Source organism: Rosa chinensis, chromosome 4 (assembly GCF_002994745.2).
Source record: "Rosa chinensis cultivar Old Blush chromosome 4, RchiOBHm-V2, whole genome shotgun sequence".
Classification (NCBI taxonomy): Eukaryota; Viridiplantae; Streptophyta; class Magnoliopsida; order Rosales; family Rosaceae; genus Rosa; species Rosa chinensis.
The window spans coordinates 21,003,374-21,017,520 of record NC_037091.1 but is presented as its reverse complement, the minus strand read 5'-3'; the positions used below and the strand labels follow the sequence as shown (position 1 = coordinate 21,017,520).

Sequence of the window (14,147 nt, the reverse complement as noted above, 5' to 3'; positions counted from 1 at the left end):
ATATATTTTATAGACAATTCTTAGGTTCATCCCTAAGGCGAATATTCATCCTCATTGTCGATTAACATACTTTTATTTAATAAATTTATAATCCAACCATTCATGTTATATAACGTAATACAAAGATTAGCTCTATAAAAAATCAATCAAATTAAAGACGTTTTAGTTATTCATTTCTATGAAATACATGGACGGTTCATCATAATAGTAGTAAGTGTTGTTAGAACCATCCATTTGTTTGCTTCAATTAGATAATTAAACGATTTCCGATTCGATTTATTTTTTACAGAGATGATTTTTAAATGCTAATTTAAGATATGGACCGTCGGATTATAAATTTATTAAGTAAAAGTATGTTAATTAATTAACAATGGAGGTGAATATGCTAGTTCACCATAGAAGTGAATCTAAGAATTGTTCATATTTTATCCTCCCTTCCAAGCAAGTCAAAGAAGTTTTTAATGATCATTTTCCCCCTCTCATGCAAATCATTATCAAACCCACAAACCCAAAAAAACTCCAAAAACCCAAGTGGATTATACTAAAAAGTCATCCGCAATAAGAACTGACATAGTGTTACGTTGTTAAACTGTCAATCTGAACCTTAATCAAGGTCTATTGCGGTTCAAATCGAAAATTTAATTGTATAACACTGTCAAATCTTACAAGCAAGAGAGAATGCTACCTCACTCAATCGTATAATAAATGGGTTAGCTAGAGCTTTAGGGTTATGATACATAAGATGGCACAGAAATGTCACGTGACAAATTCTCTCATACTTGCGACACGTAGTACGACGTCGTTACAGAAACACTCGCATGATCCTTGCAGCTCAATGCCCTGAGCAGCTTCCAAGAGCCCTTGTTACCGGAGTTGCTCCGACTGACCGACGGACACTTCCCGACGGAAGTATCGGGAAACAGAGTGGTAGACGGGTTTTTCCTGACCTGCCGGCTCTTGATGTCGCTGAGATCCATCTCCGCCGGAAATTTGACAATCCCAAACAAAAGAAATGACCATTTTGGCTTACCACTACTAGTACTCTTCTTATCGGACTTTGAAGATCCCACACTCCTTACTGAAGAGTTTCGATCCATCTCCGGCACCGGTGAAACCATCGAGCTTTGGCGGTGAAGTTTCCTGTAATCCAACGACCGGCTGTTGGTCATCATGATCTTGTTCTTGGTGCTGCTTGATCTCGTGACGGTGCTTTGTATCCCGGACAGTGATTCGGACCGTCGTCGAAAAGCTGTTTGTTTCTTCTGATGATCATGCTTGGGATTCGAAGAAGGCTTTGGAGCTTGAGGAGTGGGTGTGTTCTCTTTGAAGGGTATGAGTTTGCCACAGACGATGATGTCTTCGGCGGAACACATGAAGCTATCGGAGCTCTGGTCACTGAAGAACTCGAAGAATTCGGAGGAAGAGCAGCGAGCGTTTAGGAACTTGGACGACAAATCGTGGAACTCTTCAGCTTCGGTGTCCAGTGGAAGGTCGCAGAGAGAAAGTGCCTCCTCGGCTTCTTCGTCTTCGTAGGGGTCTGGATGAAATTGAAAATCCGTGTTGTTGGTATTATCGTCTCCCATTGTTGGAGATCGAGGAGAGTATATTGTAGAGAGAGAGAGAAGAAGAAGAAGAATATATGGTTTGGAAACAATAGCTTAATTGTTAATTGAGAAGAGACCAAGGCCAGTATATATACATAAAGACAGGGGAGGTGTTGTGTAGATAATTTCCTTGGAATATTATTAATTCTGGGCTTTATTTTTTTTATCACTTGGAGTTTTATAAAGCGACATATATTTTGGGGTGTTATGGGCTTCTAGAAGACATGAGAGAAGGAGATAGAGAAAGGCTTTTCTTTCTCTGAAATGAAACAGATCGAGTCTAATCAAAATAGAACGGAGAGGAGACTTGTTGAGATGTAACTAGCTAACCTCATGTCAGACTTAGTAAACAAGATGCTGAATTTCCTATATGGTATTTTATGGTCAAAGGTAAATTAAAGAAGATGGAGGAAGATTTAAGGTATCTAGCTAGCTTGCAGCTAGCATACCCGTCCTTTAGATCGATCATAAGACATAAGGTACTAGTTCTTGGTTGAAGTCATCAGACATTTAATGTTTTGCAGTAGAAAATTTTCTTTTCTTGGGGGGGGGCGGCCTTTGAATACCGAAACTGTATCGGTCATCGCTCAAACGACCAATTAAGAGTAGTACCTATGACCCCATAGCTACATCACTTCAATTTAAACATGAAAAAAAATAACATAACGGAGGAGATCATTAGTTGGAGTTAATTTACAAATTAATGAGTTGAGCTAGTCGAACTATTTGATGTACCGATATACTGATGTACCGTAAATGAATAATTCATTAATGTATTATGTATATATGAACTTTTAGTCTTGTTAATAAGATCCATTTATATGGTCTTACTACTAGTAGCTTTAGGGTACAGGCTGAATTATACTTAGTGGACTTTAGGGTACAAGCTGAATTATAAAATACCATATTCCTTTAATTTCTAGTGGGTACAAGCTGAACGAACTGTACCTTACTTAATTCTATTATATTGACCTAAAATTCATACCGTTATTGGCTGTTTACAGCTACCAAACAGCAATGTACGATCGAGAGTGGTAGGTTTGATTAAGAAACAAGGCTAATTAGTATTAAGAATTTAAGATTAGAGTTCATAAGGCATGTGTGTAAATTTGAACAAGACACGTTAAAATTACGGGTAATGCATGTAATTAGAATTGCAAGATTTTATACTTATGAATTAATCAAGTGAGATGGACTACCAGTCAAGATGAACATGAAATATGCATGTGTATCGAAAATCTTTATTGGGATAACTTTTATTTTCATCCATCTTACCACCTAGAACCTCTGAACATGACTAGCTTGTAAGGTGAGAGGTAACTATCACCAGAAAGCTAGTCTAATTCAAACTTCATTTGTTTCTGAAAAACGCAAACCTACAGTTAGTTCTTCTTCCGAATGTCTCCGATCGAATACTCTTTTATCAATTTAGAAAAGAAGAGTATTACTGGAGGATCTTTGATCAATTTAGAAGAGGAGTACTACTGGAGGAAAGAAGATGATGAACCTGGGTAGCTGGGTCAGTGCATGTTTTTAGGAGGCGTTTATATTTTGATTAATTATTATAAAGAAAAAAGCATAATTTTTTTCATAAACTCAATTAACTCTATCAAGTAGCTGTTAGGTCCGGTGACACATGTCCTTCTACGTCAATATATTAGTGGGAGACAGGGAGAGAGACAGAGAAATGGGGATAGACAGTCCCGATCACCTGGTCAGCAACTGACCAGAGATCATTTGCTCACTTACCGTCCGATCAATCGGACGGTTGACAGATATCTGAATTTTGGGGAAGGAGATCTGTCAACCGTCCAATTTGAGCAAATGATCCCTGGTCAGTTGCTGACCAGGTGATCGGGATCGTGGGGATAGAATCGAAGATCTCAAGCCCAAATGCCTTCTAAATTGTGGTGCGTGTCGTTACTAATTTCAAGTTATTCTCTTGTCGTTTAAGGCCCAACATTTTTTCTCTTAAGTAATGATCACCACAAGTGATTGAGTTGATAAGAGCCTCTAAGTGTGAAACCCCCACACCCGGGTTCAAATCCTACCGAAGCTAATTGGAGTTTAAATCTCAATCTATTCTTAGTAGCTAGCTAGTGGGGAGAAAGTGTTTTGACATAATTCCCGCACATGAATTAATTAGTCTTTAGGCCTAGAAAGTTTTTTAGGATATAGTGTGATCTTGATTAAAATAAATAAATAAGACATTTTCTCCTAAAAGTTATAGAGATTTCTCTTCTCACTATCCCTAAATTATCCCTAAGTTTAGGGAAGCTGTTAGAGCAAAAAAAATGCTCATTTTCCTTTAAATTAGAGGGGAAAAAAAACAAATATTAAGATAGCTATTGATAATGCTCTTTCTGACCTATATTGAAAATATGTCGAATCTCTTTTACCTTTTACCAGCTAAGATGCCCTATTCTATAATGAAAGAATTAAACACCGCGGTATCAAGTAATTGATAGTCAAGGAATTCAGGGATATACCCCACAACTTTCATTTTCTATGAGATGAAGGAAAGATCTTCCTTTCTTATAAAAGCCTTACTAACTTTTCACCCTATATTCAACCTAAAGTAGTGTCGTGGACAAGGAATGGTATAGTCGTATAGATATATCTAGTTTATGTTTCAGAGGACAGTGATCGGTATTTTAGCTATTCGAACATTTGAAAGGCAACTTGATTGTATATGCATGATGGTATAATGATCCATAGATCTATGGGATTCGTAAAGAAATAGATTTAGGGGTGGTATTACGATAAAGACATAGATATGGTCTGGTTTCATAACCGACTAATATAGAATCCATGTTATTGTCTGGTTTTAAGTTCTTTCAAGTTGAACTACCTAGAGAATATATAGGATTATGACCCAGTCGATGAGTAGTTTATACAAGTCAAATAAACAAAGTTCATGCATGATGAGCCAAAAACAACCCGATAGTTCTTTATCTATATATCCAGTTTACAAATCATAAGGTCGGACGACCAATACGAAAGAGAGCCTTACAAAGAGTAGGCCAGTCAACTCTATCTACTTCGGCAGAAATCATGAACCGATGGAGGAGGCCGGTAGTGAAAATCAATTCCTTTGAAATACATTTTGCCTATAGAAGACAAGGTCCACCTCCCCCCCGCCGCCCCGCCCCACACCCCCCCCCCCCCGGACCCCGGGCGCCCCCCAACGACCGGAAGATATTTATTAATTAAGAATCAATCAAAAAAATATTTTTTATTAACCTTAAATTACGCATAACTTTAGAAAAATATAAATATTCTCAGTCTATATGAACAAAAGGATTTCAGTAATCAAATTAGCTGCGCTTGAGCTTGGCGTTATGATTCTTATGAAAGCAAAACCTAGATGCTGTTGACATGGGCTTGTTGGCGTGGCACGTGCGATTAATGGGCAGATCAAGAAGAAAAAGGTAGGGCGGTGGGTAGCATATACTCCCTTATGATACAGCTAGAAAGAGCAGGGTTGTGAAGAAAGATGCTGAGATGGATAAGAAGTAGACCAAATCTGATGCCTAGAATTTAAGTTATTGAGGAGATTGCAGGTCCAGCCGTTGGCTATTGGTTTTACTAATATCAATTTCTATTTAAAAACAAAAAATAAAACAAGATAAAAAAAAAACTCTAATATTTCAAATTTAACAACACATAACTCGATAAAAAAATAATAATTTTCCTCAAAATTAGATATTTTCCCGTATTTTTCAATCAGTTTACACAATTTTGAGATTTTCCAACAAAAATGCAATTTTTTTAACTATTTCCTAATAAGGACAAAAAGTGGTTATAGTTGTTGTTCTAGAAATTGCAAGGTGATTGCTAGGCGGTGGAGAGGGCCTAACGCGTAGGTGCTAAGGCGTATTTTTATGTCATTTTAATTTTATTATACAATAATAAATATAAGACATAAAAGTATACTTAATTAGTAGTATAATTAATTAAAACATGGAAAAAGTTGAGCAAGGAACAAGTAATTACAAAAACTTTTCTAAAAAAAAAGTAATTACAAAAACTAGTATTTGGTTGAAACATTTATTTAATTGCTTCTGAGTTTCTAGGTTTTATTAGAATAATGGTGCGTAGACTTTCTAAAAGATATGTGTATTCTGGGTTTGTGGAGTTCTATTTTCTTAGAAATAAAATGACAACTCTTTCTGTCGAGGTGTATTGTTTGGTACTGCTTGCTGAATTATAAAATCGCGCTGACTATTTCAATTCAAAAAAGTAACTACAAATAAAAAGTCATTTTTAAGTATTTGACTAAAAAAAAACATTTTTAAAAACTCCATCTACTTGGGCGCCCACTAGACTAATCGAGACGGCTGCCCACCACCTAGCGCTTAGGCAATTAGGATGGGTCTAGGCGGCCAACCAAGGGGATTTTTAGAATAATATGGACAAATTTGTTGGAAGTCATAAAAGTGTTTATCATGGCTTAGTGAATTGTTATTAAGGTAAATCAAGTGTTTAATGAGGGTCAGTAAAATGTAATTGGATTCTATGTTACGTCCCGAACCTAGAATTAACGATTTACTCACTATTTGGACGGTAATTGTCGAATACTTTCAATTTTTACTTTTTATCGATATTTTAGTGGCCCTAAAAGGTTGACTTTTGTTTGGAGCCGTTTATGAGAAAATTTCCTTCATGAAAGTTGTAGAGGACTTTAAACCGAGCACGTGCATATGTGGTGCGTAAAAATTGGACTTAGTATGTGAGAGTTATGGCCAAAAATGTTGAAGTTATTGTTCATGGTAATTAATATATATATATGGAAGTTACTGTTGGTAGATTTTCATTTTCGGAAATTCTACCTAGCCCCCGGTAACTCTCTCTTCTCCTTCCCCGACCCTTCCTCCCTTTCGGCCCCGATTCTCTTCCTTCGATTTCTTCCCTCTCCGGCCGACCCACGACGAAATCCGGCTATCCCCAAGCTCGTCTCCTCCCCCTTGACGCATATGTGGTGGTATTTTGTGGAGATTTGGCCGGAGGAGCTCGATTTTGAGCTGGGAAGGTAACTGTAGCAGTTCGTGATTTTTGCCGATTTCCGGGATTCCGGCCATCTCCGGTCACCAAACCGGCGTCGAAGGCTCGGTTTTCGACGGAGATCATTTCCCCTAAGGTCTTGCATCCCAATTTGCTGTGTAGAGGCCAAATCGACATCATAGGGTTCTTGAATTTTTGGGTTATCTTCACCGGCCGGATTCGACCATTTCCAGGTAAAATTTGGGTGTTGTAGTTGAGAAAATTAATCAGTGGGTTGAGTTGTTGCTGTACATGGAATTTGGCAGCCGGTGGTGGAGGTTGGTACCAGTGTGTGGGTGCCACGCACCGCCACTGTTGGTGGCGCGTGAGATGGTGTTTGGCCAGTCTTTAACTTCTGTTGTTGAGATAATTAGTCAATCATACATTTAGTTTCTTAATGGCAGCTTTGGGATAGAATTAGAGAAGAGGGAGTATGGATTTCGATGTTTATTCAAGGGTGGAAATTGTTAATTGAATTACGAGGAATCCATCCATCGGATTTCCTTGATTCGGCCCTAAAGCCCATACATTAAGGGATTGACATTAGTGAAGAAGATTGGGAGGTTTTGGGCATATAAAGACAATGTTAGGGTTGGTTTTACTTATCGTAATTTAGTTTTTCATCCAGTAATTAAGGGTTTACGAACGTTATATTGTACCGGACGTGAGGAGGATTCCCTCGAGGAGGGTTCGGATCGACGGCAGGCTTAGCCGTACACTGTGAGTGGACTTTTGTTTTCAAATAAGTGATGCATGCATTTATGTATTAAAGTATGTTCTATTTAATTAACATATTACTTTCCGAGCATATGAATTGATTTCGGAATTTGATTGCGATTTATCTCATGGATTTGCCTTCGATAATGATTTTCATGAAGTATTTATGATTTATACCGGTTGTGAATTTCGGTTATTAAGTTGTTATGCTCGGATTCGAATTTATAATTGATGTTGATTTTCGACGAATTATTTTCGATGTGATTTCCGGATTTATACTATTTATATTATATTTATATTCGTCGATTTGAGATTTTATTTCCGAAATGAGTTTTCGATGGAGTAAATCTTCATATTTATTTATCGACTCTCGGTTTTGGCATTGGGAATGCCTTATTGATAATCTAATTATTTTTTTAGCGTGTGGGACACGCTGTTGATTTATATGACTTTTTATGAGAGTTTCCGGGTACGGTTGGGAATCGTACCTGTGTTTTCTTTATTCATGGGACATGGGGAAGCCTTATAGATTTATTGGTTTTGAATAGTTTTTACCCACCATACCTGGGTCGCTATATTTTATTGCTAGCTAGCCTATTAGTACTCCTCCCTGCTTACTATGTGTTTGTGGGTGAGTAAGAGCAGAGCATGGGATGCTCCAGAGTGTGGGACACTCCGACCCGAGCCTGGGAGGCTCCTTTCTTTCGTATGGTGAAATTTATTCCCCATATTTTATTGTTACTTGACTAGCGGGGCTAGTCCGATTTCTCTTAACCAGCGGGGCCGGTATGTTTTTCACGAGTTTTTGAATTTAAAGAAATACGTTTTATAAACGTTGCATGCATCGAGATTTTATAAATTTAAAACTGTGGGAAAGTATAAACTCTTCTTTCGTTATGCTTATTTATTTTGTCCTCTCACGCTAACGTTTTTATGTACTTTCCCTTTGGGCCCTTGAGTTTCAATTGCCCAGATCGCAGCGTTGCTGACCGGCTTAGGAGTGGAGGCTAGCACCACCTTTGCCATCTATCCTCAGTAGGTTATTTATTAACCTACCATATGTATTATATTTCGAGTGTGTTCTATAGATTGCTCTAATTACCTTAAAAGGTTGGATTTATACATTTGTATAATTATGAGTGTATGGGAGTTGTATAATATTGGAGGAAGCTGAAAGATTTGATTTGCTGGGTTGTAATTTATATAAGTGGATATGTTTGTGTAGTACGGTGTTTATATTTGGATATTTGCGGATTGTTACTAGGAAGCAGGGTGGCTTCAAGCATTGAAATTTATATTACTTAGAAGTGTTTTCAGCAGGTTTAGGGTTGTCAACTTTTAGGGGAAGTTATGTCAAATTTTCCAGAAAAAGTGGGCCCCGCAGGTCCATCTTGGAGTTAGGAGGGTAATTCTGGGGTGGGTCCTGACATTCTATTTAAGCCTCGTTTGGTTCTTGGAAACTAAGCAACATGAGAGGAAAGTTGTTCCTTTTATGGTTTTGGGGTACAAAAGGAAGAGAAATACTTTCCTGAAGCAAAAGAAAATGGAGGAGAAAATGGTTCATTCCATCATCTAAAGGAATCACTTTTTCCCATTCTTTTCTTGCATTTATTACTCACAAGTCACAACACATTATTTTACTGCATTAATTGCAAACTTTTTAACAACTTTCTGGATAATTTTCTTTATGTTACCAAACATCGGAATTGAAAGTTCTTCAGAAATGTCATTTCCTTTCCTATGAGAAAGACAATGAAATTACTTTCCTTTCTGCAAACCAAATGAGGCCGTGCTAACTATCAAAAAGAAACCCTCGTATTGTTCATATAAGCAGATTGATGGGGAAACAACAAAAACAATGAAGAAAATCTTCACTTTTGTCGATTTGGATCAAGGGTTTAGGGAAGATCTCCATTGGGCTTGGGCCGAGATGCGTATAATTTTCTTTCGCAGATGGCAGATTTGAAGGGGAGAGTGAGGTGTATATACTATATAATACAAGTGCCGACGGTTTAGCCGGGTCCAGCTTGCTTTGTAATTTGGATCCCAGCCATCTCTATGCCAAGACTCCTCTGCCAACGACTAGCTTTCCCAATTCCCATAGCTACTTCACCAATACCTTTTCCTTATTTCCCCACCAAATCTCTAAACTTTCCCAAAAACCCAACACCTTATTTGGCCATGGCAAATCCCTCTGCAGCCAAAGCACCAATCACCCATGTCATTTTCGATATGGACGGCCTCTTACTAGGTAATTTCATCCCACACTTGGCTCTGCATTTCCTCTCTTCTCATTATTCTTGTGCAGCTTTCTCTTCATTTCACTGTAAATGGTCTGCTACCCACATATCTTGGATTCTTTATTTGATTCTTTTGGACTCTGGTTACTATGATTTATTGGCAAAAGAAAAGCTTGAACCTTTTCCACCCTTGAAACAGGATGACTTGATGTGTTGATTTATCTTACATTGTCTTTTTGTGTTGGCTGGTTGAGTTGTGCATTGCAAGAGATATGGTCATTATTATTCATAAGTTGACATCCGCTATGAATCATTGGATTTTTATGTACCATGAAACTGTTTGGGTTTGCAAGTTTGCTTATTGGTTTCTAAGGATCACAAAGTGAACTAATGCTTAGACCTATCAAGTTTGATTAATATATAGAAGCGCTGTTTAAAAATCATATCTATTGCTAACATTGTATTTCAGATCTTCAATTGGTCTTTGTTTTCGATTATTGTGTGGACCAAGTTTAGTTCAATATGTCTTTTCTGTTTTATGTGTATTTTGGAATTTTTTGCTCTTAATTGATTTCTCCTGTAGACATTTTTTTTGTTTTTATGAGTTTGCTCAATGCCTTGGTTCTTAAGTTTGAGGCTTCTAGTTCATGTCCAGATTCTAGGAAAGAAATTGATGGTTTGATATGATTTTTGCTGTCTCAGACACAGAGAAGTTCTATACTGAAGTCCAGGAAATTATACTTGCTAGGTACAATAAAACTTTTGATTGGGCTTTGAAAGCAAAAATGATGGGAAAGAAAGCAATAGAAGCTGCTCGGGTCTTTGTTGAAGACACTGGACTTAGTGACTCTCTTACTGCTGAGGACTTTCTGGTTGAAAGAGAGGCAATGTTGCAGAAGTTGTTTCCAACAAGCGAGCTGATGCCAGGTACCATTAGTATATGCAAACAGAGATATTAGCACACTTACGCCCTTTTGATTGTGTACTCTTCACACTTCATAATAAGCTTAACTGTATCTGGTTCAGCTTTCTAGATATGTATGGCGTCTCATTCTTTTAGTCTACTGTGTTTGTAATGTGAATGCTTATCAGAATGATCAGCATCTTATGTTTTCTGTTGCCAATTTCTCAGATCATATGCTAATTTAAAGTTTTCACTTTCTTTGACTTGGGAGATATTAATATTGTACAACATGCTTCTGCTAGTTTGAATCTAATTATTGTAATAAATTGTAGGGGCCAGCAGGTTGATCAGACATCTACATGCGAAAGCAATACCCTTTTGCTTGGCAACTGGGTATAGTTCTTTCATATATATTTTTCATTTTGTACTAGTAACCAGCTTTACCAAATGGAAGAGATCTGGAGCATTTCTTGAGCATGATCATTTTCTTCCAACCTGCCTAACTATAAGTGTTACTATGATTGAAATTATAAAATTATAACATCGTAAATAAGGCCACCAGGATCACTTTTTTGAAAATGTCTTGCAGCTCTAATAAGCGACATTTCGAATTGAAAACACAAAGCCATCATGAGCTTTTTTCATTGATGCATCATGTTGTCAACGGTGACGATCCAGAAGTTAAGCAAGGCAAACCCTCACCGGAAATTTTCCTTGCAGCGTCCAAACGTTTTGAGGTATAATCATGTTACATATTTTCCTTTGTGATAATAGTTTGATTTCTGGATTACATACGTAGTCACTTGGCATAGTCTGTTATTACCTTTTTATCTTATTCATATTTTAAGTCAACATATGTGAAGTGGTTCATGAGACGATTTCTGTAAACAGGGTGGGCCAGTAGATCCAAATAAATGTCTTGTGTTCGAAGATGCACCCTCTGGAGTTCTTGCAGCTAAGAATGCTGGAATGTAAGTGCTTTATTTGTACTTTTTTTTTTTCACGTTTCGAAAATAGTTCACTTGCTCTACATGAAATTATTTGTTACTTATCAGAAAGCTTCAGTTTCTCATCATATGTTCAAGAGTTTTGAAAAATCTTTAGAACTAATTATTTTGTAGAAGGTTCATTGATCATGTCAGTTTAACCGTAAAAAAGTTCTTTGCTCAATGGCATGATTGCTACAAATGACTGTTACATTTGCTGTTTTGATTGATAAGTGTTAGATTGCTATAAACGAGTGTTGCATTGGCTGTTTGCTCAATAAGGGGTTTGGCAACTTTCTTATTTGTTTGCATCTGAAAATATCCTTCATATTATGCATCAACAATTTACAACTTCAAATATGATTTGTGTTTATTATATAAATGTTTATCATGGAATTAGTTGGGTGATTTGTTTTGAAGTACTACAAAATAGAATTTTCTATGGACAAAGACTCATCACTTCGGGTCGTGAGTAAAATTAATCTGAAAGTTGTTGTAATAGAGTACAATAGTTAAAGAAGATAGAGGATCCCTGCAAAGTAAATGATAATTATAGTAGCAGTTCTATATGTCAAGAGTTTGGCCTCAAGGTTGGTCATCTAACTATCCCTCTTTCACACAGAGGGGGTTGAGCCTAAATTATTGTGCCACTGATCATACTTTGGGAAATAAAAGTACTTGTGCCATGGATATTTTAGTCTTTTTAATTTGCAGCATGTTGGCTCTAGAACTAATGAGAAGGCTAGAAATTTTGTAGGGTCTTTCAATGAGGTCTTGTTTCTTAATTGTTAAGATTTGTATGGGTGATATGCATTGAGAATAATTATTTAAGGACTGTAGTCTAGAAAACCTAATAGAAGGGGACATGAAACTTTGTCACTGAAATGAAGGCCTTAAAGGTGGATAGGTTTTGCTTGCGAAATGCATTATGATTAGGTAACCTATGAACAAGCTCAACCATGCATTGCTGTCGTAATTCCAATTGAACAAGAAAGACCACTACACAAAATAGAAAATCTGGCTTCTGTACTAGTGTCCCATGTTTACTTACCTGTAGAATGTAGACTAGTTCTTCTTAGCGTCTCAAATAAAACCCAACCAATAGAGGTCATTGGAGCTTCATGGGAGTTGAAACTTCTATCGTCTGCTTTTATACTGTAACATTGTCTAAATTATTTGCCTGGCACTATTATATTTTGCGAACAATCTGTTATAAATTGGCAATATGTTATGCAGGTCCTTAAATGAGGTCTTGTTTCTTAATCTTTAAGACTTGGAAGGGTAATATGCATTGGGAAGCGCCCTCTCATTAAGGACTTTAGGGAAGGGGAGTGAATTTTTCTCAGGGAGATTTAGGCCTTAAATTTGGATTATTTCTTCTTGGAATTGCATCTGGATACAAACCCTGATATGGTTTGATTCCAATTGAACAAGGAAAACCCTTCTCAAATTAGAAAATTTGCCTTTGCACATTAGATTCTATGACTTTTGTTCTTGGTATCATCTCGAACTTTAGAATAGAAGTCATCTGAGCTTTATGGTAGTTAAATCTTAAACCATGTATTACCTGTTTTTCTGTTCTAACCCAGAGCAGAAATAAAACCGGGCCCTTGGTTCAACCTTAGTGTGTTCTTGGTTGCTAATATGTTGATCATATATGATGTGCAGGTCTGTTGTAATGGTTCCAGATCCAAGGTTGGACAGCTCATTTCATGATGCTGCAGACCAGGTTCTGGGGTCCCTGTTGGATTTTAACCCAAGTGATTGGGGTTTGCCTCCATTTGACAATCCCGCAAGCTAAACTCTGTTGTACTTATGCTGCAATTGGGAAAGAACAATGGGTTATTTAAAATTGTTAGAAGGTTTGGTACATCATTGCATTATTCTAAAATTGGTCAGCCACTTAAAAGTGTGACTTTTTTTCTTTTCAAGATTACCAGATTCATTTGCTTATTTGATAGCTGAACATACATGTAAGAACTATCGACAGATGATGCAAAACTAGACTCGCATCAACTGCAATGGTGAGAAATTTTTTATCCAGTATAACCTGTAGAAATTCCTGATGAGAAGAATATAAAGTTGGAATTGGTTTAACACGCTCATCCAAAATCTGAGACCAAGTGCAGTTGAAATTTTTTATTCTGGTCGATTTGATGAATAAATTGGATAATGACCCCAGCGTCTTTCTGAAGTTTAGATCCCTTGTATAATTTGGGCAATATGTGAAGCGCATTGTACTTTCAAGGTGACTGCAGATTGTAAATATTTTTACCTAGAACTCCAGAAGTGGCAAATTTTTAGGGTCGACCAGTGTTCAAGACCTTCCAGAGCTCATAGCAAGTTAGCTGTGTCCTCTACTGGTTTGGATTAAACAGGGAGGTTGAACCTTCAAAATTTTAAATAGAGACATTGCCAAAAAAAAAAAAAAAAATTAAATAGAGAAGATCAATATTGAGATGAGATGCCACGGGGTTGCTACCAACTTATTTAGTTGATATTGTTGGTTACAGCTCGTAAACCTCCCTCAAAAGAGGAAGGTCAATCCATTCCAAGAGACAGCAAGCGATCTAGGACGGTACCGGGGTCTTAATAGAAAGGGCCTTGATATGATAGTCCCATCGGCTAGGCTTTCTGAACTTCCTTAGTCTTT

General features: G+C 37.1%; 2 protein-coding genes across 2 annotated transcripts; one reads left to right on the top strand and one right to left on the bottom strand.

Annotated features, from left to right (window-relative positions):
* Window positions 1–773: 773 nt before the first annotated feature.
* LOC112198972 lies at window positions 774–1,583 on the bottom strand. The gene has a single exon (XM_024340049.1). The coding sequence runs from the start codon at window positions 1,581–1,583 to the stop codon at window positions 774–776; it is 810 nt and encodes a 269-aa protein (XP_024195817.1).
* Window positions 1,584–9,384: 7,801 nt separating this feature from the next.
* Window positions 9,385–13,606, top strand: LOC112200306 ((DL)-glycerol-3-phosphatase 2). Its single transcript, XM_024341330.2, has 6 exons — window positions 9,385–9,615; window positions 10,307–10,531; window positions 10,841–10,901; window positions 11,098–11,245; window positions 11,400–11,479; window positions 13,163–13,606. The coding sequence occupies exons 1-6, from the start codon at window positions 9,423–9,425 to the stop codon at window positions 13,293–13,295; spliced, it is 840 nt and encodes a 279-aa protein (XP_024197098.1). The 5' UTR covers window positions 9,385–9,422; the 3' UTR covers window positions 13,296–13,606.
* The last annotated feature ends 541 nt before the right edge of the window (window positions 13,607–14,147 follow it).